The sequence below is a fragment of the Dasypus novemcinctus genome, chromosome X (assembly GCF_030445035.2).
Source record: "Dasypus novemcinctus isolate mDasNov1 chromosome X, mDasNov1.1.hap2, whole genome shotgun sequence".
NCBI lineage: Eukaryota > Metazoa > Chordata > Mammalia > Cingulata > Dasypodidae > Dasypus > Dasypus novemcinctus.
The window spans coordinates 9,707,239-9,732,578 of NC_080704.1; the positions used below are offsets into that span (position 1 = coordinate 9,707,239).

The following is a 25,340-nucleotide window of genomic DNA, read 5'->3' on the forward strand; positions in this document are numbered from 1 at the left end:
CCGCCAGCACGCCCAGGACGGCCCCAGGGGCGCTGGCGCCCGGAGGCCCGGGGATGTCTGTTGGATGGTCCCAGTCTCTGGCTGCCCAGCGTGTAGTTACAGAACTTAGCTAAGGGTGGTTTGACCCCCATCCAATTTTTGGGCTCCTAATGCTTTTCGTTTTTACGTTTTAAATAACGTCTTGGTTATTCATTCAACGTGCAGCATAGAAGCCGCTGAAACACCCGTCGTCCTATGACACCCAGACCGGGCCTGGGTGTCACAGGACGACGGGTGTTTGAGCAGCTTCTATCCACGGAGAAAGCCACGGAGTTTCTTTTTCAAAACTCTGCTGGCCACGCCATGGGTAGGTGACCCCTCTATGACTTCACCCACAGCCGGAAAGGGATTCCACTGTCGCCAAAAGAAGGCCTGCTTCTTGAGATGAAAACTCCAGCAGCCTGGAGCTTTCCTGCCAGGCTGTGTGTGCTCCTGAAATTTGTTGGAAGGCCTAGTCCACTTTTTTTTTTTTTTTTTTAAAGATTTATTTATTTATTCATCTCCCCTTCTCCGCGCCCCCTCCCTGCCCTGGTTGTCTGTTCTCTGTGTCTGTTTACTGCATCTTCTTTGTCCGCTTCTGTTGTTGTCAGCGGCACGGGAATCTGTGTTTCTTTTTGTTGCGTCATCTTGTTGTGTCAGCTCTGCGTGTGTGCGGCGCCATTCCTGGGCAGGCTGCACTTTCCTTACGGGGCGCACTCCTTGAGCGTGGGGCTCCCTATGCGGGGGACACCCCTGCGTGGCACGGCACTCCTTACGTGCGGGCCAGCTGCACACGGGTCAAGGAGGCCCGGGGTTTGAACCCTGGACCTCCCTTGTGGTAGACGGATGCCCTAACCACTGGGCCAAGTCTGCTTCCCCCTAGTCCACTTTTGTAGACCCTGTTTTCAGCATCTCTACCTTAACCATCCTTAAAGCTTGTAAATTCCTTTCTGGTGAGAAACTGGTTGATAACTGGTAGATTTCGGGGGTGTTACCTTAAAGGCCCAAATATTAGCGAACCAGGAGAAATGGAGCCAGCCTTCTTCAGAAGCCAAAGCTGTCAGTGCTTCCAGGGCCATCTGCTCTGCAGACGCGGGGACTGGAGCATGCACCTACCTTTGGAGCGGGGAGGAGAACATAAAAATGATACCTGCTCGTCTCGATTGCACGTTCCTGAGTGGTGGGCTGCGTTGACCGGGCTGAGCATTTTGAGACAGGCTTCTTTCCGGGAATGCCCGTGGTGCAGGCAGAGAAGTAGCTTGGGGGTTGGGGAGGGGGTGAGGATGGCGAGCTCAGTGGGGTTTGGTGACGGGAGACCTGCTGGCTGCCCTGGACGTGGCTCCTGGCCCCGTGCCCGCCTTCCACGGGACAGCGTCCACCGCCGGGAATGCGTCCCCACCCCGTCTTCCTTAACCCACGAGGGCGGGCAGGCCAGAAAGGACCCCCCCCTCCCACTGGAAGGCCAGACCATGGGGGCGTTGCCTACCCGGGGGGAGTGGCACCAGTTTACTAACAGAGGCCCTTTCCCCTCCTGAGGCGCTCGGAGTTGCGCTCCTCCCGATTGCTTCTGCAGGCAACGCCAGGTTTTGATTACGTCTTGATGAATATGCAACAGTTCTTGTGCAGAAGGGCATGCACCCAGATGCAGGCAGGCATCCAGCGGCCTCCCGCCCCCAGGGCCCAGCGAGTGAGCATTCGCAGGGTTCTTCCCGTTCTTATGTGCGCCTGCGTGCACAACACAATTTGGCGTCGCGTCCCTTCCATCTTGGAACCCACTTCCTTTTTTTACCTAGTGCTGTATCCCAGGCATTTTCCTGGGTCATCAGAAATCCTTCCAGTGCCTACATTATATTCCATTGGTTTACTCCATTTAAAGATTTATTTTTTATTTATCTCTCCCCTTCCCCCTTCTCCCCCAGTTGCCTGCTCTCTGTGTCCACGGTGTGTGTTCTTCTGTGTCTGCTTCCGCTGCTGTCAGCGGCACCGGGAATCTGTCACTTTTTGTTACGTCATCTTGTTGCATCAGCTCTCTGTGTGCGGCGCCATTCCTGGGCAGGCTGTGCTTTCTTTTGCTCTGGGTGGCTCTCCTAACGGGGCGCACTCCTTGTGCATGGTGCTCCTCTACGCGGGGGACACTCCTGCATGGCAGGGCACTCCTTGCGCACATTAGCACTGCGCGTGGGGCAGCTCCACACGGGTCAGGAGGCCCTGGGTTATTTATAAGTAAAATTAGTGAAAACCTTTCCGTTTTGGAAGTTTTTTTATCCTGTAAAATAATATATATATACTCAATGGTAAAGCCAGATACAGGAAAGAAAGCAAGTGCGTTCAAACCACTGTTAACTATTCTCTCAACCCTTGCCTGTGTATATATTTTCCCATAATTAGGGTCAGGTTGTAAATGCATGTTTTTGCCTTTTTGTTGTTACTAGGTTTCCCCCTCCAATTCGGCTGCTCCCACAGGCCTCATTCCATTCTATGGCTTTGAAACTTTGAACTTAGCCCTTAAGAGGCCTAGGGCCCAGTGTCAGGCAGCGTAACTGGAAATCCTGGCTGTGTGAGGATTTAAGTTGGTTACCTTCTCTAAGCCTTCATTTCTGTCCCTTCAAATGATATTAGTAGGAGCAGTGGGCATATTTATGTCTTAGAGTTACAAGAGTTAGGTGAGACGAATCACACAGAGCACGTGGCACGAGGCCTGATGCCGATCACGCAGACATTATAGGTAATAGATTGCTTTCTAACCATTCTTATGGTGGCTTGGTAGCTCCCGTATGCACCAACCGTAATTGATTTAATCCTGCTGTCGTTGGACCAGAAAATATCCCAAGTGCTACATATTGCCCTCATTACGATGACGGAGGAGGAAGAGCTGTGCAGGGCAATAAAACAGGCCTGTCTCGTCCCCCAAATAAGCGGGGCCTCAGGCACGTTTTAGAGGAGGCACTTTCTGCTTCCATATATGCACATTTTAAGAGGTTAAAAATTTCACTTTAAAATGAACACTGATTGTGAATTGAAAAGAAATTCAGGTCAGGTCTTAATAGAGAAGAATGCTAGACAAAGCAATATGGAGAGGCGAGAGCCAGCGCGTCAAGTCAGCCAGGGATTTGTTCATTTCCATGAAGAAATGCAGAGGGGAAAATGCCTTTTTATGATGTAATTTTGAGCAGGTTTCCAGCTGCTCTGGCACTGGATCCCGAGACTGCATAGAAACGAGTCCCAAAGACCCGAGCCTTATCCAAACAATTACTTGACACAATGGATTCTTCCAGCGTCAACGCCAGCAGACTAATGGCAGAAATGAGAACTAAGAAACTTATTTTTAAGTCCCTTAAGAAACAAAGGACCACTTTAAAAGACTTGAAAAGATGTTTTGATAACAGGGCAAATTATTAAAAGGAAACTTTTCTTCCCATGATGTCAGAGAAAGACCACATTTCCCTGTGTAAAGCCTCCTTTAATCAGGGTCACTAATTTACTGTTTCACAACAGGTTCCTTTCCTGTTGGCAAGAAACACATTTGCCCTGTCTTTTAACTGACAACAAACTCTTCTACGAGGCCTCTTGGGAATATTTCTTTTAAGATAATTTAAATAGCGTTTAAGGTTTTTATTGTTTTTGGGTTAGAAAGCAATCCTCTCTCCCTGCCCGGAGAATGATGGTGTATTAAATACTTGAAGTGTATAATAAAATGAAACTCTTAGCATTTCTTTTGAGACTGGCATTTGAACCATTTTCTGTAGGAAACTGTGAATTAATAGGAGCTTTTGTGACTTTGAAGTTAAATTGTAAAAAGAAGTGGGATAAGTAATTTCAGCGTAGGCTTCTTGACGGCTCTAATCCCAGATTGTTATTTACATAGCAATATTCATCTTGAGCAGGATGCTGCACAAATGCAGGGAGCCTGGGCTCTTCCCTCCTCCTCCTTCCTGGGGCAGCACAGAGGGTAGAGCTGTGGCTTTAGCCCCCCCCCCCCCCCCCCCCCCCCCCCCCCGAAGGGCCAGCAGTGGAAGGCGGGTATTTCCTTGCTGCACAGTCCCAGCTCAGCCATCTCAAATCAACCTAATTGCAGGTGCCTCTCATCAGAACTGGGTCGGGAAAGAAAATAAACACGACTGCACTAATGAAGGGCCCTCCTTACCCGCTTCTCTTGGGCGCCAGGGAAGATCTGTCGGGGCCTCAGAAGCGCTCTCTCATCTTAGACCTGGAGAATTTGGAAAACACCCACCGGGGCTCTCAGAACCTGCACGCTGGGAACAGAGTGCGTTCCGGAAACCAGTCAGGCCTTGCGTGTTTGTTAAAGACTGCCCAAACCTGAGGGCTTGGAAGCGCTGCCTTGCCTGGGTGCACGTCCCTGATGATCTGTTCCTAAGGGGTGAGCGTTGACTCGTTGTCCCGAGGCCGGTGTGTGTTTCCCTGCGCGGCTCGTGAGATCCTCCCAGGTCGCTCTTCGGCAGAATAAAAATGAGCTGTGGGTGCGAATGCAGCTCAGTGGTTGAGCGCCTGCTTCCCATGTGTGAAGTCCCAGGTTCAATCCCCAGTACCTCCTGAGAAAACAAAAAACATAGAAACAGCTGTTATTTCCTTGTGCTGGGCCCTGCTCTGAGGACTTGGAGACTCACGTGATCCTCACAGCCTGCCCCTGCCTTAAAGTGCTGTTCAGATCCTCTGTTTAGAGATCAGAACGTGAGTCACACAGCCTGTACCCGGATCCCCGAGCTAGGAAGGGGGCTGTGGATCTGAAACCAGCTGGCTGGCTCTGTAGGCAAGTCTCCCTGACTCCCCACAGCTCTCCCTCTCCTCTGGCTCTCTGGAGGCCGTTCGCTGTGTGCAGCCTCCAAACCCATAGCAAGGTCTTAAACGTCATCCCGATCGACCTTGACTTTGGTGGAACCAGCTAAGCCCGGCCAACTTGCACAGCCATTCCAAGCTTCACAGCATTTGCCACAAAAACCCTTTCCTCACAGAGGACAACGCATACCTCTCCCCCATATGCAGATGCAGTTGGCGCTCCCAGCGGTCTCCCCACCCTAGATCAAGAGAAGCAGCTCGTTTCTCATTGAAGGTCAAAATCATTTTTATATCCCGCACATCTTCCCCCACTCCCCAAGCTCCTGAACTTCTTCTCTCTCTCTTTCCTTTCTTGAAAGTCACGTCCTTTCCCAAAATTGTGGGTTTTATCTCCATCGGTCAATAATTTTTCTCAGGGAGCGGATGTAGCTAAGTGGTGGCATGCCTGCTTCCCACGTGCGAGGTCCTGGGTTCAATTCCCGGTACCTCCTCGCAAAAGAAAAGATCCTTTCTCCTCCTTCCAGCGTCCCTCTCTTGTACAATCTTGCCTTCCTGGGAACTCTGAACTCCTGCCGCCTCTTAATACCTTGGAGGGTATGCGAGGGACTTAAGGATTGGAACGCGCCGTCATTTGTACAGGCATCTTGTTCAACAGCTGAAGGGCAAGGGCTTGTGTATGTGTGTGTGCGCGCGTGTTTGCGCGGCGTCTTTGGAAGTTTGGTTTCTGGCATTGCCAGACACCTTGCCTGGAGTTCCTTGGTGTCGTAGGACCCAGGACCGAGGCCTGGCTTCCTGCAGGCCCCTTCTCGTCCCCCAGGTGGCTCGCCCCTCGCCTTCCAGCCCAAGACAGCTTTATGTCTACGGTCATGTAAGCGGGGGCGTGCCGTCCGGCCCCCTTGGCCAGCTCTGTGGGTCGAAGTAGTTCTCAGGGCTTGCCCACGCTTAAACGAGACGGGACACGAGGGCAGGACTCGTCCGGATCCGCCCAGGCCTGTTCCTCATCACCGCCATTACTTCTGAGTCCTCTGGTTCAGTGGGACGTGCCACCCGACTTGAACAGACACTTGTTTCATCTGCCTCTTTCTAAACAAACTAATTCGTACTCAATGATAAAAGTTTTGCCTCCAGTGAAGACACCTGAATATGTCCGAGGTGCACGCCAAAGACAGTTCCCAGAGAGTTAACCTAAATCGGGTGACCGCTGAGCTGCGTTGGGCCTCTCTGGGTCGCTGCCTTTGGGAGCTGATAGCTCTTACTTGATGAACGAGTTTGCGTTTGTCTGTGTACAGAGGCCTTTCATCTGTCGATTGCCTTCTGTTTCTTTTGGGCTGGTTTGCTCGTGAGTGTCACTAGGATTGTTCTGAACAAAACCAGACCCTCTTCTTGGCTGCCTCAGACAGAGGCCCCCACCTGTCACCCCTTGCAAGGCCTGGGAAGCTCCACGGGCCGGAGCAGGCAGTGCTGCTGGGAGTTGCGAGCCCCCTGGGCCCCTCCGCCTTCCCCCGGGGCCCCTCCGCCTTCCCCCGGGGCCCCTCCGCCTTCCCCCGGGGCCCCTCCGCCTTCCCTCTTGGTGTCCCAGGACCCGATCTCCCTACAGGATGACCCGAAGGTGGCGCGCCCAGCTCCTTAGCTCTGCACCCCGCGTCCCTTCTCAGCCTGCATCCGCCCAGGGGTAGAGTGGCCCTAGGCTTACCATTGAAGCCCTGGCCCTCTTGTGTGCGAAACGGTTGTCCAGGACAGCAGGCGTGTCCCTGCCGCGTGGTCGCCTTTCCCGGGCTGTTGACCTCGTTCCCGACAGCTCTCTGGGAAGCCGCTGCGTGTCGAGTCCCACTGCGTCTGTCGGAGGGCACCCCACAACCCCGTCCCTGCTAGTCACCAAGTGGACGGGCGTCCTGAAGCCCCCGGGGTGTTTGCTGGATCCAGAGGCAGTTGCTGTTTGCACTCTCCGGTGCCCCTGGATTTTGCTTCATTCACGTGGTTTATTCTCTATCATACTCCAACGTTCTAAAACGCACCAGCTCTCTTTTTTCTGGAAACATGTAACTTTATGTGTGTGTTTATGTATAATTGCAAACTCTGTATGTAGTCACAGAGTTACAGACTGTAATTCATCAGGCCTGACTTATCTTTAACGAGTGTCTTATGTTCTTCGTCCGTCTCGGAAGCGGATGCGGTGCAAAGTACAGGCAGCGTTTCAAAACCCTTTTTCCGTTTTTTCTCTCGCCCTTCCGACAGAGGGTGGCTGCTCCTTCGTAAAGACCTCATCGCTGGGAGGTGAGGCTAAGATGAGCATAACCAGCGACGAGGTGAACTTCTTGGTGTATCGCTATCTCCAGGAGTCAGGTAAGCGGCCGGGCTCTGGCAAAGGGAGCAGCCCTCCTCCTCGCGCGCCGCGCGGCGCCGGCACGCCTGGGTCACAGCCGGGGCTGTGAGAGGGGAGAGGGCAAGGTCTGGGGCCGGCGTGGGATGCGGAAACGTGGTCTTTCCTCCTTGACATTTCTGTCTGGATGAATTCGATGGAAATCCGGATCCCCGCGGCCGTGAGGAAGGTGAGGCGGGTGGGAGCAGTTCTGCGCGCTTGGCCTCCGCCACACCAGGGCGGGCACGGCTGCCGTCTGAACAGGAGCTTCTTGGAATCAGATGTAATGCCAGCTGGTGGATTTCTCGCCTGTCCCCACAGATTTGTTGAGTTCCTAAACTCGCCTCCCCTGCCAGATGAGCCTGAGGCAATTTTCTAAAACGTAAGAATTCTAGTTTCTTCCAGTTCTTTCGATGACTCTATGGTGAGCAGTGACACAACCATTCCAAGGTCCACAGAATTTAGGAATAGAGTATGGATTAGAGTGGACTTACTGATATTCCATTCATGAACTATTGTGATTAGTAACCAAAGAAAATGTGGCCTTGGTGTGGAGAAAGTGGCCATGGTGGCTGCTGGGAGTGGGGAATGGGAGGAAGAGATGAGATGTGGAGGCGTTTTCGGGACTTGGAGTTGTCCTGGGTGATGCTGCAGGGACAGTTACCGGACATTGTAGGTCCTGCCATGGCCCACTGGGTGGACTGTGGGAGAGTGTGGGCTATGGTGTGGACCATTGACCATGAGGTGCAGCGGTGCTCAGAGATATACTCACCAAATGCAATGAATGTCTCATGATGATGGAGGAGGTTGTGGTTATGGGGGGAGGAGTGGGGTGAGGGGAGTGGGGGGTATATGGGGACCTCATATTTTTTTGAATATAATATTAAAAAAATAAATAAAGACAAAAAAAAAGAAAAGAAAAGGCCAGGCATTGAAAAGGCCAGGCACGTGTGTTTTCTGTTGACAGAGGGGATTTGGGGTTAAGGGGCGGGTCAGAAGGGAGGTGGGGAGACTGAGGGTGTCGCCCAGCTTTAACGTCCTGGCTCTGGTGTTTACTCGCCTCGTGCGTCGGTACGGGCGACGCCACCCTAAGCGATGTAAAGACATGTCTGCGCAGATGCAGGCCTTTGACGCGTTGTTGTACTGTGTGTGTTCTGCAGCTTGGCTTTTTTGGAAAGGGAACCAATTCCCAGGCGCCACCCCCCAAAGCCTCATTTAGGAGGATTGCGGGGGACCAGTCGTGAGCCTTTGGGCCCAGGATCTTGTGGTGTCGGCCTGGAAGGGGCCAGGCTGGATGGCTCCGCTACGACCCCTGCACCTCGGTTTCCCTGTGTAAAATGGCCATGTGTCCTGGGCCAGAAGTGATGAGGCACGTTGGACACACACCGCCCTTTAAAAACGAGCGAGTCTGCACTCCCAGCCTCGCCTTTTCTCGCTCGGGATCCCGGCTCGTTTTTTTCCTGACACATGCACATTCGTTCTCCACGGCTATTAGCTCAGTGTGGCTCGGCTGGCACCAGAACGTAGGAGAAGAAATTGCTCTGTGAAACAACGTGATGTATGCCTCTTCTCAAATGTTTAGAAAATAGATAAACAAGTAGACATATAGAAAGAGAGAATGATACAGCGGTGTGGCAAGATGGTAAATGTTGGTGGACCTGCTCTCTGGGTAGGAGACACATCGAAGTTCTTTGCCTGGGTTTTGTATTATTTTTGCCGCTGACTTGTATGTTGGAAATTATTTCAAAATGAAAAGTTTATTTTAACAAGTGTGTAGCACCTCAACCTTACGAATCAGGGAAATAAAAATCACTGCCTTGGGAGAGAGGGGACTCACCCAGCCAGAGTACAGGCCTTTTACAGTCCCTAAACTGATAAGTCCCCAGGGAGGACTGGGAACGAAAATTACACATCGAAAACCCTGCTTCCCTGTCGACGTTTACCATTGAATTTGAGAATCACTCCTTTTAGAAACACCTCAGCACAAAGATAGGGTGTGATCAAAACCCGTGTGGCGGCGGACTTGGCCCAGTGGTTAGGGCGTCTGTCTACCACGTGGGAGATCCACGGTTCAAACCCCGGGCCTCCTTGACCCGTATGGAGCTGGCCCATGCGCAGTGCTGATGCGCACAAGGGGTGCCGTGCCACGCAGGGGTGTCCCCCGCGTAGGGGAGCTCCATGTGCAAGGAGTGCACCCCATAAGGAGAGCCGCCCAGCACGAGGAAGAAAGTGCAGCCTGCCCAGGAATGGTGGCGCCCACATGGAGAGCTGACACAACAAGATAACACAACAAAAAGAAACACAGTTTCCCGTGCCGCTGACAACAACAGAAGTGGACAAAGAAGATGCAGCAAATAGACACCCAGAACAGACAACCAGGGTGGGGGGTGGGTAAGGGGAGAGAAATATAAATAAATAAATAAATGTTTAAAAACACCAAACAAACCTCTGTACTCAACATGTGTAACCCAGTCACCACTGAAATTGTCGTTGCTCTATTTGTGAATAAATCGAGGGTGTGAGAAGGAAAACTTCTCTGTACTATGGAGAAAGGATGCTAATAACGGTCCCAGGTTCTCCGGCCAGAGCTTTGCTGGCCTCTGCGAATGAACAGGAAGCTGGACTTCCTTATTTAGTGTTTCTTGCCTTCGGTTCACTTCTGATGACCAAGTTTCTCTAACGAGGCAGCTGAGGAGAGTCGCGAAACAGCAACGGGTAGAATTTCACGATGTGATTTTTCGGTCGTAAGTATCGAACTCTTTCCCTAATAGGTCGGTCATTAAAATAGCCAAGAAAGACGTTGTTGTCTGCGTTTTGATTCCTGTGTATATTCTGGAATTGGAACTATTCCCCAAGGAAAGGGGTCGGAAATGGCCTAACGCGCAAGCGTGCGTTTTGGCCACCTGGCCTACGGTCGGGTGATCCTGACGATTGGGCGATCCGCCGTGCCGTTCCTCAGCGGGTTCCGTCTCCAGGGATGCATTGAGAAATGCCACGCCGTGTCTTAGGCCCTCAGGAGGCATTGCCTTCTGTGACCATGAGCACGGCTCGCCAGGGCTGGGCAGACGCCCCCACGAGGAAAGACCCTTCCAGGCCAGCTCACACTGAAGGGTTTGCACATGTGGGGCAGTTCAGTCTTCCCAGAACTCCTCAGTTTGAAAACCAGCCTTCTGATAAAAAGATTTAAAAGAGGGAGCAGATGTAGCTGAGGCAGTTGAGCACCCATGCCACGTGGGAGGCCCCAGGTTCAGTTCCTGGTACCTCCCAGGGAAACAAAAACAAGCAAAGGAAATGCAAAACCCACCTCGGGGAGCCGATGTGGCTCAGTGGGTGAGCACTGGCTTCCCACACACGTGGTCCCGGGTTCAATCCCCAGGACCTAAAAAAATTTTTTTAATTAAATAAAAAGATGTAAGGTAGGTATTTTTATTATTATTATTTTCTCTCTTTTTTTAAGATTTATTTTTTATTTGTTTCTCTTCCCTTCCTCCCCTCCCCCCAGTTGTCTTCTCTCTGTGTGCATTCGCTGTGTGTTCTTCTGTGTCCGCTTCTATCCTCATCAGCGGCACAGGAATCTGTGTTTCTTTTTGTTGTGTCATCTTGTGTCAGCTCTCCGTGTGTGTGGCACCATTCCTGGGCAGGCTGCACTTTCTTTGGCGCTGGGCGGCTCTCCTTACAGGGCGCACTCTTTGCACGTGAGCTCCCCTGTGCGGGTGATACCCCTGCGTGGCAGGGCACTCCTTGCGCGCATCAGCAGTGCACGTGGGCCAGCTGCGCACGGGTCAAGGAGGCCCAGGGTTTGAACCGTGGACGTCCCATGTGGTAGACGGACGCCCTAACCACTGGGCCAAGTCCGCTTCCCAAGAGTAGGTATTTTTTGACCACCGTGTAGTTGTATGGGAGGTGGTTGTTCCCTGAAGATCTTCCTTTCTCTGGTGCCTTAAATCGGGTCATTGGGCTTGGCGTGTAAGGACGAGACGGTGTGCCTTTTAGGCCTCGCTGGCCACAGGGTGTGTGTCCCAGCTCCCACCTTCCGCCAGGCTGGAGCACAGCAGTGGCCGAGGACAATGCGTATGCAGAGGGCGTGGCTGTGTGCGCTACAGAGTTACGGAGGCTACAGATTTACGGAGGCAACCGTGGTTGTCTTAAGCTGTGGAGTCACCCTGGCTTTATCTTCGCAGCTCCTCCCACACCCTGGCTCTTGTTTCCCTCTGGCCCCTGACTGAGCACACGCAGCACCCGGTCCCACACCCGCCTCGTGCAGCAGTCCAGGAATCCGTGTGGAGGTGGAAGGGGGCCTCATGTGCCACGTTTTGCCTTCGTGGCCTTTCCCTGAGTCTTGGACAGTCTCTTATTCCCAGCCCCCACGAGCCACACCTTTTAGCTCCACCCGCGTTTCAGTTCAGCGTGGTACACTCTTAGGGCGGGAGGAGGACGAGGCTTGCATCAACAATCTCCCTCACTGGCTGCTTCCAGGGACTGAAGACGACGCTTTCCTAAAAGTCTTACAAGAATCCGTGTTGCTTTTTTCCCAAGCCCTAGCCAGAATCTTGAAAAGGGGCTTATTTCCTTTGCCGCTGGGAGACAGACTTCGGGCCATTTGGGGTCTCCCCTAGCTGGGACCACACCATACGGTTCATTGCTTTAAGGTGGAGCGGCTTTCCGTTATGGTCATGGTTAGAACCTTGCCCGGGAGATGCACTCGATGAATTTGGGACATCTCACAGTCGGAGACTCGCTAAACGGTGCGGCCGGCTAACAAGCCACACTGTGAAGTTAAGCGGTGGGAACGTTGAGTCATCAGCCCTGCCGCCCAGATGGCTCCGTGTGTGTTTGCCTGAGTCATGTCCGTCTGGCTTTACGGTCAGAAGAGTCCTCTGGCCTCTGTCTTATGCAGGTCAAAAGTAGGGTCGCTTTCGTCATCCAAGGCAGGTCGTAGCAGGGGTACCGTCCCTCTCCAGCCCATAAGCTCACTTCCTGGTACCAGGAAGAAAGGAACAAGGCAACAAGTCCTTCCTGATGGGTTCCAGCCTGCTCAGGCTTTTACACGTGGTCCCTCCACGGAACGGGTGAATCGGAGCCCCCACCCCTTGCTCCTGAATACAGCCAAGGAAGCTGAAGTGCATTTCCAGTCACTAGGAAAAGAGGGAAACTTCTGCAAGTGACTTCCTGCCAGCTTAGGAAATCTTTCCTCTGAGGCTTTATTCCAAAATCAGAATGATAAAGAAAAGAATTTCTTCCAGATGCACATTTTTAGCATATGTAAAACGATTCACATAAACGTGATAGTGATATGAATAGTACAGTGGGACACAATCACAAATTGTCGTTAAATTTATCTGGGCAGAGGCTATGTGCAGAATATATTTTCCCCTATCTCAGTGCTACATTTACTTCATTACTAATCTTATTAGTTCCAGAATAGAGTATCAGTAAGTCCACTCTAATCCATACTCTATTCCTCCATTCTGTGGACCTTGGGATGGTTATGTCCACTCCACCTCTGTATCGAGAGGGGGCTTCGATTCCACTTGGATGATGGATGCAGTTCTCCTGCTTGCAGTTGTAGGCACTCTTGGCTCCCTGGTGTGGTGGTTGACCTTCTTCACCTCCCTATTAGCTGGCTGGGGTAAGTCCAATAAACCAGAGGGTAGAAGTTTCAAGTCTTTTGAGGCTCAGGGCTTGACTATCACATGGAGAGTCCAGAGATGGAGAGTCCGGAGATTCAGGTCCCCTGAGTATACACTAAACCCCAGTGCCAACCACAGGTCCGGTAAAAGTGACAGGAGAGGCTTGGGAACAAAGATCACACCAACTCCTTCACACTCAGGACCACAAACTTCAAAGTAGGGCCAGCTGACATGGCACTGAAGTCCATCTGCCATGACCATAGAACCTGTGGGTCTCTGTAGCCCTCAGAAGAATCAATACCTGGGGTTGTATCTACTTTAGCTGTCTCTGGGACTCTGCTGAGATATGCATAAGGGCGACCCCTCTGATGACCTTCCGGCTCTTTTTTGGAGACTCATAGCCATATAAACTCATTTGTCCTTTCCATTTCCCCTTTTTATTCAGGGTCAAAAAGCATTTTTTAACTCCTGATATTACATGTAGGCTGAGATATTCTGCTGGTATGAGTTAACCCTTTTATTCAAAGTCATTCTCCAGCCACATCATCAGCTGGTACGTGGTAGTAATCCCTCGGTGCCAGGGAGGCTCATTCCCCGGAGTCATGTCCCACGCTGGGGGGAAGGCAGTGCATTTACATGCTGAGTTTGGCTTCAGGACTGGCCACATTTGAGCAACATGGAGACTCTCAAGAGATAACTCTTAGGTACCCTGCACCTCTAGGCCTAGTTCTTATTTCAGGTACACAGGCCCACAAGCATAAGTGTAAAATAAATAGTCGATTTAGATTCAGGGAAGAGAAAGGTGAAGTAGTAGAGAGAGGTATGTACTGGGAGTATTTTTCAAAGAAATGTAGCTCTCCCCCAGATTTTGTCTTTATGGCAGCCTCAGGAGAGGAAAGCAGGAAGGAGCCGGAAGTCAATGGCAGCAGAAAGGGGCTAGGGTGGGACTGGACAAGCACGGGTAGGCAGCAGATGTGGAGGAAGTCGCCAGCTGTCACATGGAGGCCAAAGGCCAGGGACACTGGCCTCGTGAGGGGCATAGCTGCTTAGAAAGCCAGAAAAGCGGGGCAAGGAGCCAGGTGCACGGCTTTGGTGATTTCTCTGGAAAATAGCCAGGCTGCCCGTGTTATGTCTGCACACAGGGCAAACTCTGTGACTGATAGGCCGAAAGACTGTCCTGTCTCAAGCTGGGTCACTTCATGGTTTATTCTAGAAGGAAGAGAATACCTGGAAATTTGGGGCCAGATTTTGCATACTACCTGGATAGTGACATGGCTCTGTTCCCGTTGGTCTCAGTGGACAGCCTTGAAGATGAATGGGACCTCCCTGGAGTGGCCACAACTGCGTCCCCAGCCCCCCTCACCCACATCTGTGGCAGCTTTTCTCTTTATTATTATTTTTAATTAAGGTACAATAGGTTTGCAAGTTTGGCAAATGTTTAAAGTCAGATGACCAACCACCAGCACAATCAAGCCACCGAACAGTTCCACCACCCCCAAAACGTGCCCCTGTACCAGAGTCACCGTGTCTCCCTGCTCCCACCCCAGCTGTCCCTATAATACTACTTTTTCCGGAATGTCACATAAATGCAGTCAGCCAGGGCAGAGCCTTTGAATCGGACTTCTTCCCTTCCGTCAGCGTAATCCATTGACTGAGGCGTGAGTCAGTCATTGGTTCTCTGTTGCTAAGTACTGCTCTGTCAGAAGGATGTACAGCAGTCACGTGATCCATTCTCCAGCTCTGGGACATTTGGGTTGTGGCCAGTTTGCGGTAATTAACAAGTCAAGCTGAAAGAACCATCTGTACACTGGTTGTGAGTGTGGACGTGGATTTTTCTTTCTTTTGAGTAAATCTAGGAGTGGGATTGCTGTGTCTTGTGGTAAGTGAAGTTTTAACTTTATAGAATGCCACTGCATCCTTTTCAATCTGACTCAGCAGCAAGGCCCTTGGTGGACACCAGTGGTTTTATGGATTTCATTCGAGTGGCAAAGCTAATGTGTCCTAGAGCATAAGGCATCTTGGCGAACAGATAAAAAGACCTTAGTCCTAGCATATATATCTGCAGGGACTGATGAAGTTTTATGCTTCCTCTTGGGGTTGAAAGTTAGTCTTCATGAACCTTTCTGGAGTCAGCTTCCGCAGCCGTGAGTCCTGCTCACGTCTGCATGCCTTTTCCTCCTTCAGCGTGCATTCGGTCCAGCTACCTGCCTGCAATGAGAAAGCTCAGCAGGCCAGCCAGCCTGCCAGTAGAGAAACCAGTGTGCCAGGGCAGGACTCATGCTCATTTGCGCAGGCTTCCAGGGGCGGGCCGCCGGCAGGCGCCAACGCTGCCTACACTTACACAGCCAAGGTTTTACAATAATCGCACACCTGGTGAATGATCTTCCACCTCCCATAGGCATTGAGCACTCTGCCCGGAACAAGCAGGTGCATAAGAAAAACCGCTTCATGATTCTGTCAGTTGAAGGGACTCACAAATGAGAAATGGAATTTCACCAAGGTTTTGTCAGGTACCGGCATTTTACCAGGCTGCGCGTCACTGGTGGCTGTCATTTTATTCTAGTTCCAAACTAATTTTTGAATAATAAAAGAAATCTATCATCTTGATAGTAGAAATTCATTTATCGTGTATCATAACTTGCCAGAACGTTTAACCTCTTTCTTTATTGTGAGTATTTAAGAACCATTGAGTGTGACTGAAAATTCCTTCCGTGCTTGATTTTTCCTGTTTTGCCATGACATGTAGTTGAAAGGCCAATTTATTATAATTGCCTCCGTTAATATCAAGATACATGGGTGTGGTGGGTTTTAGCTGTACACACTCCATAAAGACTAGTTCTTCACCTAAGGACCTTTGGATGAGGTTACTTCAGGTAAGGTGTGCCCCACCTAAATCAGGATGGGTCTTAATCGGTCCTGTTGCTGGGTCCTCGATAGGAGGATGAATTTCAGGCAGAGAGAGAGAAGGCCACAGGGGGTGGGTTCAGCCAGGAGCCAAGCGTTGGCAGAACCCAGAAGAGAAGGGCGAGATGAGGAGACACTGCCTTGTGCCTTGCCATGGGTCAGAACAGCCGAGGCTCACCGCAGCCAGCCCCAGGACGCCACAGTCTTTAGGGAGAGTGCCTCGCCTCGCTCATGCCTTGATTCAGACTTTTTCTTTTCTCTTTTTAAAGATTTTTTATTTATTCCACCCCACCCCCCACCCCCCCCCCGTTGTCTGCTTTCTGTGTCCATTCGCTGTGTGTTCTTCTGTGTCTGCTTGCATTCTTGTCAGCGGCACTGGAAATCTGTGTCTCTCTTTGTTGTGTCATCTTGCTTTGTCAGCTCTCCGTGTGTGTGGTGCCACTCCTGGGTGGGCTGCACTTTTTTTTCACATGGGGCGCACTCCTTACTCATGTAGCTCCCCCATGCAGGGGACCCCTCTGTGTGGCACGGCACTCCTTGTGCACATCAGCACTGCACATGGGCCAGCTCCACACGGGTCAGGAGGCCCTGGGTTTGAACCCTGGACCTCCCATGTGGTAGGTGGACACTCTATCCATTGAACCAAATCCGCTTCCTGATTTTGGACTTTTTCTGACCTCAAAACTGTAAGCAAATAAATTCTTATTGTTTAGGCCAGCCCATTGCCTGGTATTTTCTCAAGCAGCCAAGGAAGCTAAAACGGTGGGTTATTTGGAGTCGGGAGTACTGGTCGTTTTCAAGTGCGAGCGTCTGCACTGCAGGTGGATGTCACTTGACTAGACTGCATGCACACATTACCTCGCGAGGTCGAGTTCGGCGGGTTTCTGGTTACTGACGTAAGGTGTGCGTGGTTCCACGTTGTGTGTCAGTTCTGTGGATACTAGTGAGATACATGCACCCAGACACCGGAGGTTCTGAGTGGAACTTGGATGTCGTCCTCATTCTTTTTGTGGGTTTGTCAGGAAAGAAAACAGGAGAGGCCCGTTCCTTCTTGAGCAGGTGCAGCCCTTCCTGCCCCCTCACGTGTAAGGTTTGGTGGGAGCGTACACAATGAGGAAGACTTGCATGACGTTGTCTCTACACAACCAGACCCTCGCTCAAAGCTAAAGTGTTCTTAGCACACTCAAAACCCACGCGCGCTCAGAGGTCTTACTTTACAGAGATATTGCTTAGTAACTGGAATGTCATACCTGTTGGTGTAGCCAGTCACCTGGGAGCAGATGGGGGCCGAAGCCCATTAGAATAAGAGAGAGCTGGCCTGGGGGGCGGCGAGCCAGCACGAGGGCCTCGTTATGGGGAAACGGGGCTGGAGGAGGAGGTGCCTGATGCCCAGGCTGCTGCAGGTGCTCCCCGCTGTCCATGAAAGCCTTACACTGCAAGGAGATCCTCGCGGAGAAAGCACCTGGTTTCACGGGATCAGAGCCGATGCTTAGTGCTTTTAAAAACTGACCTCGTGCGTCTGTCCGATGGAGTATCCGCCAGAAAAAGAAGTGACTTTCGGATCCATGCTACAATGCGGGTGAGCCTTGACAGTGGAGTGAAAGAAGCCAGGCACCAAAGGACAAACAGCGCACGATTCCACTTATATGAAATGTCCAGAAGAGGCAGATCCACAGCGACACAACACACATTGTAGATCCCAGGGCTGGGGAGGTGGGCGATCACTTTATTAATAGCTTACTAGGCTGCAGAAATGCAGTAGACCAGGATGGGTTGCCTTTTTACAGTGGGGAGTCCTTTGCTTGCAGGCTCACTGTTCTGAAGCCGTGAGAATGTCCAAACCAAGACATCGTCAGGCGATGTTTTCTCGCTGAAGCCCGGCTGCCAGCGCTCCTGGACTCCTGCCCCGTGGCAGGGCACACGGCAGCAGCTGTGGGCTCTCCCTTCTCTTCTGGGCTTTGTTGCCTTAGCTTCTGCCTTTCTCTCTATTCTTTTGAATTCACCCCGTTTATAAAGGACTCCAGGAAGAGGATTAAGATCCACTCTGGGTCACGCTCCACCTGAAGTAACCTAACCAGATGGCCCCACCTGCAGTAGGTTCACCCGCCCAGGAGGGGACCGGTTTTAAGAACAGGAGTTTCTGGGATACGTCAAGTCTCAGACGATCACAGTGGCTAATGAGTTTTGTGGTTTCCTTTTGGGGTGGCAAAGATGTCCTGGAACTAGATCAAGATGATCGTGAGTACACTGAACGCCACTGAATTGAAAACTTCAAAATGTGGATCTTATATTTATATGTATTTTACAACAACAAAGGAGAAAGCAAAGACAGACTGTGAGTCCTGATTCGAGAAGGGTTCCTGGGAATTTGAATCCGTCAGTGGGAGAAAAGCTTCTGTGAGACCCACAGGTTTCGCTAAGCCCTTTACAGCCAGTGACTTCTGACTAGGAGCTGTCAACCAGGTCGAAAATCACCGACCCTGTCCCGCAGGCCTCCTGTTTCATTTATGGGACCTTCTGCTTGATGAAAGGGCAACCTGTCCATGCGTAGTGTCGTTTCTGTGCCTCGCTTATTACGTCCCACTTGTGAAGCTGCCAGAATAAGAAGGGGGTCCAGTAGGAGGACCTAGAGGAAAAGCCCTGCATCGCGTCCTCAGAGAGCCATGCGGTCTGGCTCACCTTCGGGGGGCAGTACAAGGTTGCTGTGGAAACACCAGGTCAGGGAAGTGGACTTGGCCCAGCAGTTAGGGCATCCATCTACCACATGGGAGGTCCGCGGTTCAAACCCCAGGCCTCCTTGACCCGTGTGGTGCTGGCCCACGTGCAGTGCTGATGTGTGCAAGGAGTGCTGAGCCACACAGGGGTGTCCCCCGCGTGGGCAAGGAGTGCACCCTTTAAGGAGAGCCGCCCAGCGCAAAAGAAAATGCTGCCTGCCCAGGAATGGCACCACACACACGGAGAGCTGACACAACAAGATGATGCAACCAAAAGAGACACAGATTCCTGTGCGGCTGACAACAGAAGCGGACAAAGAAGACGCAGCAAATAGACACAGAGAGCAGACAACCAGGGGCAGGGGGTGGGGGGGGAGGGAGAGAAATAAATAAATAAAACTTTTAAAAAAACAAACAAAAAAACACCAGGTCAGTCATGTAGGTCAGGAGGTTTGTGCCTCGTTTCTTGGGAGAGGGGAGGAGGGGAACATGGTGATGCGCAGCCAGTATCGTTACTTTGAGGGGCTTTTCATGCATCTCTGCAAACGATGCTTGGGGCAGATGTGTGACATAGACAGTGACTTTGTAACCTGGGGGTGGTGTCTGGACACATCCAGTCTTTTAAGAAATTAAACAGAAAAGAACAGTTGTTTGTCGTAACAGTATACAGGAAGCATCCCATATGTCCTCCGTGAGTGGCTAGTTAAACCACCGCAGACTTCTGCCTGGCAAGAAAAAGGAACAGAGTTTCGGTGTGTTTGAGAGCCTGGATGAAATCTCCAGAGAATCACGCTGAGTGAAGCAATCCAACCTCGAAAGGCCACACACTGTATGCTTCCATGTATAGGGCATTCTGGAAAGGTCAGAACGTCAGCGATGGAGGAGTTAGTGATGGCAGTGTTTAGGGGTGGAGTTAGTGATGGCAGTGTTTAGGGGTGGGGGTTCGGGGTGGGTGGAGAAGGCCTGTATTGAACCTCCGTGCACTCCTGTGGGTGTGAACCCACTGCTAATAAGATCTCCGCAAGATAGGACTGCAGTTGGGGTGTGGCCCAAATGAACCCAGTCGGGCTTTACTCTGGATTCCTGGACTCCTGCATAAGCAGAGTGAAAGTCAGCCGGAGAGAGACGCCCCGAGAGCAGCTGGAGGGCCGACGTCAGTGGAACCGGAAGAGGAAAGAGAAGGCAGGAGAGGCCGCTGTGTGCCCTGCCATGGAACAGGAAATCAGAGGAGCAGGGATCGTGGGCGGCCCGCCCCAGCACATCACAGGCCCCTGGGAGACAGCAGTGCCTCGACGCTGCCTTGCTTTCGGACGTCTCCTGGCCTCAGAACCACGAGCCAACAGGTGCCTATTGTGTGGCACTTGCTTCGGCAGCCAAGGAACTGAGACAGGTGGGTGTGGCTGGAAAGAGGAAGCACAGGGGAGTTCTCACATTGACGGTGGAAGCGGACACACAAAGCCGCACAGGGTAAAATTGCATAGCTCACGTGCACGTGTGTGCACCGAAGAATGGAGGTTAGAAAATGAGGAGACCTGAATAAGGCTGTATCCTTGTGCTCAGGAATGCACTGCTATTTATCTCCTGGTTTAATCATCTACTACAGGTACGTCAGCTCTCACCCTTGGGGGAAGTAGAGCGAAGGGTACTTGGGACCGTTTGTACTGTTTTTGCGGCTTCTTACGGACCCATACTATTACGCGTTTCAAAATACAGAGCATGAAAAGAAATAAAACTCAAAATGTAGTTTTAGATTTTCAGTGTCTGCAAAGCTTTGTGTGAGAAAGAGGAAAAGGATGACAACAGCAGAAGGGACCTACTGATTAAATTTTGTATGTCAGTCGTCAATAGCCGTGCTGCGGACCTAGGTTTTGCTGGGTGTGTCGTGAATTTGGAAATAGCCGTATTAACTTAGAAACCGATGGGAGCACAGACATTTTGGGGCTTAGGCAAGAAGAAGAATGAAAAAGACGAAAAGCAATTGTCATGCCTTTGCAGCTTGACTTTTTGTATCCCGGGGAATTCGGCAAACTGGGGCAAGGGCCGCGCATGGAATGCCTGCCTGTGGGCTGCTCGTTGGCAGTGACGTGGTAAGCGTTTCTGCACAGGCAGTGGGTGAGCCAGTGCTTCTTCCTCACCCCCATTCCAGGGAGGCTCTCATCTGTTCTTTCTGGAATATCGCCTTTAGGCCCTTTGGTTTGCAGGATTGTTAGGTTGTGTGTTCAGCCTCAGAGAGTGGGCAGGTCTCCTGAAGGCTGGAGCCGTTCCTTTAACCAGGGTTTCTCCACATCCACGCCATCCACAGTTCTGTGGGGTCCACAGTTGTGTGTTCGATAGCATCCTTCCCCCACGGTTGTGAGAACCAGAAGTATCTCCAGATGTGGCCAAGAGGCCCTGACGGCAGAATGGCCCCCGATTGAGCAGCACTGATTTAAATTCTTTGGCTGTACCGTTTCTCTCGTTCTCACCGGTTTGGTCAACTGGGCTTTTAAAGGGATTCCTGTTTCTTTGCCCTTTCTTTTCTTGTCTTCTCCTTGGGCTGCGTTTTGATTTCTGCAGCCATAGAATTCTAGTCGACTTTAACAGTGAGCAAAATATGGTCCCCAGTTTCATTAAATTTTTCCACCGTGTTTTCCTCCCCGAGGAAGGGGGACGTCTGCCAAAAGCATTCTCTGGCAGATAATAAAATAATTGGGAGTTGCAGCAGACTTTTCAATCTGGTTATTTTTGGCTCCTGGCGAGTAGGTTACAGAACCAGGAAAAGGGTGTTACTCTTAATATTTGTGAATAATTGTGTCTGCAGAAATTCTTAAGCTGCTTGGCCCACTGTGATCTTAGCAGCTAACAAATTCCTGGGTAGGTTCTCCGTGTTTCCTCGGGCCGCAGATTGCCTCCCTAGGAGAGATGTTTGCACGGCTTCAGGGACCCATTTTAACGGCTCAGCTGTCTGAATTTCAGCAAAAGTTCAGGGCTTATTGTTCAACTGAGTCTCTAAAAATAAATTTGACTGCAGCTGCGCTTTTACATTGGTGATGTGCTTCCCTACTTAAAGAATCTTGATGAAACCATCTAGGCAAGCATTTCTTTGAGGTGATGGTAGCCTTTGCTGTAGAAATAATAAAGGAAAATATTAATTTTCACCAAATAACACAGACCTATAAACTGTCCATGTTCCTAGAGGGCAAAAGGAGCTCTAAAACTGTATGAAACAGTAGCCCCTCCGGTCTTATGTGGCCCAGGGAGTCTAAGCTGTCATTTGAGGTGGTATGTTCAGGCCACCCGGCACTGTCCTCCAGCTCCATGTTCCACTGGAAGGACTCAAAGCGTTAGATGGCTTGTTACAGCTAAAAGATGCAGGTGAAATCACCAAAGGGAAAAGGCACATGGGGCGGAGTCCAGGAGAAACCAGGCACAAGCTTCTGGTTGTCCTGCCCCAGTGGAGTCACGCAGATGCACACACCTGGTTCTTCCAACCACTGTGTGTGACAGCATGTGCAGAGTGTTGCCAACCAGCTACAGTGTGTGACGACACGCAGAGTGTTGCCAACCAGCCACAGTGTGTGTCAGCATGCGCAGAGTGTTGCCAACCAGCCCCAGTGTGTGATAGCATGCACAGAGTGTTGCCAACCAGTCAGCCTGTGACAGCATGCAGAGTGTTGCTAACCAACCACAGTGTTTGACAACATGCAGTGTTGCCAACCAGCCACAGTGTGTGCAGCATGCAGTGTTGCCAACCAGCCACAGTGTGTGACAGCATGCACAGAGTGCTGCTAACCAGTCATGTGTGACAGCACGCAGTGTTGCTAACGGGGACACTCCCAGGTCCTTGGTGTCTGGGTTTTCCTGGGGGTGAGTCTCTTAGGTTCGTACCGCCTTTCAGGGCGGGCAGTAGGAGAGCTTGCCGGGGACTGGTGAGGACGGAGACAGTCCAGAGCGCACTAGACCCAGTCCACTTCTAAATCTAGCTTGTGGTGGAATAGTTCTCCTTTTTGCATTTACGCAACATTGTCCTTCAATTGAAAAAAATTACCTTAAAAAATGCAGGGGTGGGTAAGTAGCTGGAGAATCTGATACTTGTCTTTTATTTAGACAGGTATAAAACATCACCCTGGCTTGCGGCATTAATAATTCACGCTCCTTCACTGACGAATCTTATCTTGCTCTTTACGCAGTAGTGTAAGGTTGCAGATTATCAGTTTACACATCTCCTGTGGATGTGGCGAAGGAACCTATATTAATGCAAATCATTGAATTACAAACCCTCTTGGTGCTGCTTGGAGGCAAATTCCTCTTCATTTGAAAAGAGTATTTTCCTAAACTCTTCTTTTGGTTTGATTATAACCACTTACAGTAGCAAAACGGACTAGTCAAGAAGTTGCTCTTTCATGTTTCAGATGTCCTGCCCTTCCCTGCTCCCCTGTGCCCAGTGCTCTTAGAGTTGTGCAATCATTTCTGTTTACTGGTCCAGTTTGTATGTGTGTCAAAGCTCACCTTCCCCCATCCTTCATCCATTTCAGCCAATTCTTCTAGCGTTACGACAGTGTGGAGAAAACCACGTTTCCACTAAGCGTGTAAAGTTTAAAAGTAAAACCGGCTAAATGTGTCTGTCCAGATTTGCCATTCTGTTGTTCATTATGTTGTTAGAGCAGGGGGTGAGGGGAAAGCAAGTTAGAATGAAAATGAGTTGTGTTTATAAATTTCAGTCATCTAAATATGTGTCTTGGTCATCATAGCCAAACAATTTCTGTTAGTATGAACATAATTAACATCGGTATCAGGAAAGGCTAGATCCTGTTGAAGATATCTTTAAGGCTTAAACTCTCACTTCCTACTCTAAAAGTTGATGTTATGAAAAGGTCTAACATAGTTCAAGTTCCTGTTTTAGAGAAAATGCAGTAGCCACTTACCAAGGAACTTGTCTTCAGAGTTCATACACCATTACATTTAAAATGTTCTCAAATTCTAATGTGACCCTAAACATGTTTTTTGATACTTTGTTTCCTGACAAATTCCATTCCCTTTCTTTCTTTCTAGACTAATAGCAAGTTATCTGGCCTGGAAGATACAACTCTTCTGCCCCCTTTGTACATTTGTTTGCTGGAGCCTCCCCTGCCATCCATTTCTTCTTTTTTTTTTTTTTTTTTTTAAGATTTATTTTTATTTATTTCTCTCCCCTTCCCTTCCTCCTGTCCCCACCGTTGTCTGCTCTCTGTCCATTCACTGTGTGTTCTGTGTGTCTGCTTGCATTCTTGTCAGCGGCACTGGGAATCTGTGTCTCTTTTTTTGTGTGTGTCATCTTGCTGCGTCACCTCTTCATGTGTGCGGCACCACTCCTGGGCAGGCTGCGCTTTTTGCACAGGGCACGTCTCTTTGCGGGGTGCGCTCCTTGCGTGTGGGGCTCCCCTACGCGGGGGACACCCCTGCATGACAGGGCACTCCTTGCGCGCATCAGCACTGCACATGGGCCAGCTGCACACGGGTCAAGGAGGCCCGGGGTTTGAACCCTGGACCTCCCATGTGGTAGGCGGACACTCTATCAGGTGAGCCAAATCTGCTTCTCTGCTGCTGGTCTTCTGACATGAAACTAGGCATTCCTGGAATGAACCTGCTTGGCCCGGACACGTCGTCATGTTTCTCTGTCGCCGAGTTTGGTGTGTGAATGCCCTGATACAGGCCCGTCCATCTTACCGAGGGCCTGTGCCCTCCTGTCCCCTTCGAATGTCCCCGTCGGGCTTGGGTGTTGTTTACGCTGGCCCCTTCAAGCAGGCTGGGCTTTCAGAAACTGCTTCCCTAAGGGCCTCTTGGCGCCGTCTCCCAGGCCAGCTCTTTCCCCTTGACCAGGGTAGAGGGAACGTCTGGAGAATGGGTAGGGATCCAGCAGTGTTTCCCTCCCTTCGGGGTACGGGGCCGCCGTGTGCACGGGGGCGTGCGTTCCTCTTCCCCTCTTGCAGAGCCCGCATGGTCTCCCCCTGCCCAGGCTGGCGTCTCCTAACCTCGGCTCTTTGCTCTCCATCGGCATAATCCTTGCCCTGTTGCCTGCATCTGGAGGATCACTCCATATTTTCCCTTCAGTTGAAGCAGTTACTCTTTCTTAAATGCGCCGTTATATCTAATTATATTTGCATAAGTACACAGGAAAATAAATAGCTACTAAAATTTCCCCAGTTGTCCCCCGTGCTCCTGAAAATGACGGCGTGGGTCCTCAGAGGCCTGGGTCCACCACGAGGTCACTGTCGGTGTCCAGGAACCCAGCCGTGCTTGTGACCGTCTCGTCCCCAAGTGTGTCTTGGGCAGCTGTCCGCTCTGTGGGCTAGGGATAAGATGGGGAAGTCTTATTTTCCCTTACCTAGATAAGAGAAACAGGGATGGTAAGGCGCGTCCGTCCTGAGGCAGAAAACTGCAGAATTGGAGGCGTGGGCCAGCGGGTGCACAGCCAGCGCAGGCCCCGGAAGCGCCCACCGAGGAGCGGGCGGGAAGCTGGGTTCCAAGGTCCCACCGAGGAGGGGGCGGGGAGCTGGGTTCCAAGCGCCCACCGAGGAGAGGGCGGGGAGCTGGGTTCCGAGCGCCACCGAGGAGTGCGCGGGGAGCTGGGTTCCGAGCTAGAAGTTTTCAGGCAAAGGAGAAAGAGGAGCGTTATAAAAAGGAGCACCTGAGTCAAGGCGCAGGGCCGGGGCAGCCCCGTCAGGGAGGATGAGGCACCTTGGTGAAAGGGGGCAGGAGATGCGGGGAGTGCCAGGCTGGAAGTCGGAACACTGTCTGGTTAGAAGACTTGCCTTGGGTGGGTTGTTTGTTTGCTCGTTTTTAACTTTTTAAACGGGTAGGGCAGGTGCAAAAAGAATACCCAAGTTTAACCATTTTGGACCTTTGCCACTGCTCTTTTCCTTGTGCCACTTTGGCTGCTTCATTCTGTCTGTATGTCTGCCC

The 25,340-nt window shown here is 51.1% G+C and overlaps 1 protein-coding gene across 7 annotated transcripts in view; it reads left to right on the forward strand.

Moving 5' to 3' along the window:
* Window positions 1–25,340, forward strand: part of TBL1X (transducin beta like 1 X-linked) — a 281,546-nt gene that overhangs the window by 205,957 nt on the left and 50,249 nt on the right. For 6 of the 7 annotated variants that reach the window (XM_004466286.5, XM_012528189.4, XM_058291403.2 and 3 more), the window contains one exon: window positions 7,048–7,155. The exons of the other annotated variant lie outside the window; for it this stretch is intronic. In XM_004466286.5, the coding sequence (XP_004466343.2) occupies window positions 7,098–7,155 (58 nt within the window). In that variant the 5' untranslated portion in view covers window positions 7,048–7,097. The remainder of the gene's footprint in view (window positions 1–7,047; window positions 7,156–25,340) is intronic. 7 annotated transcript variants of the gene reach the window in all.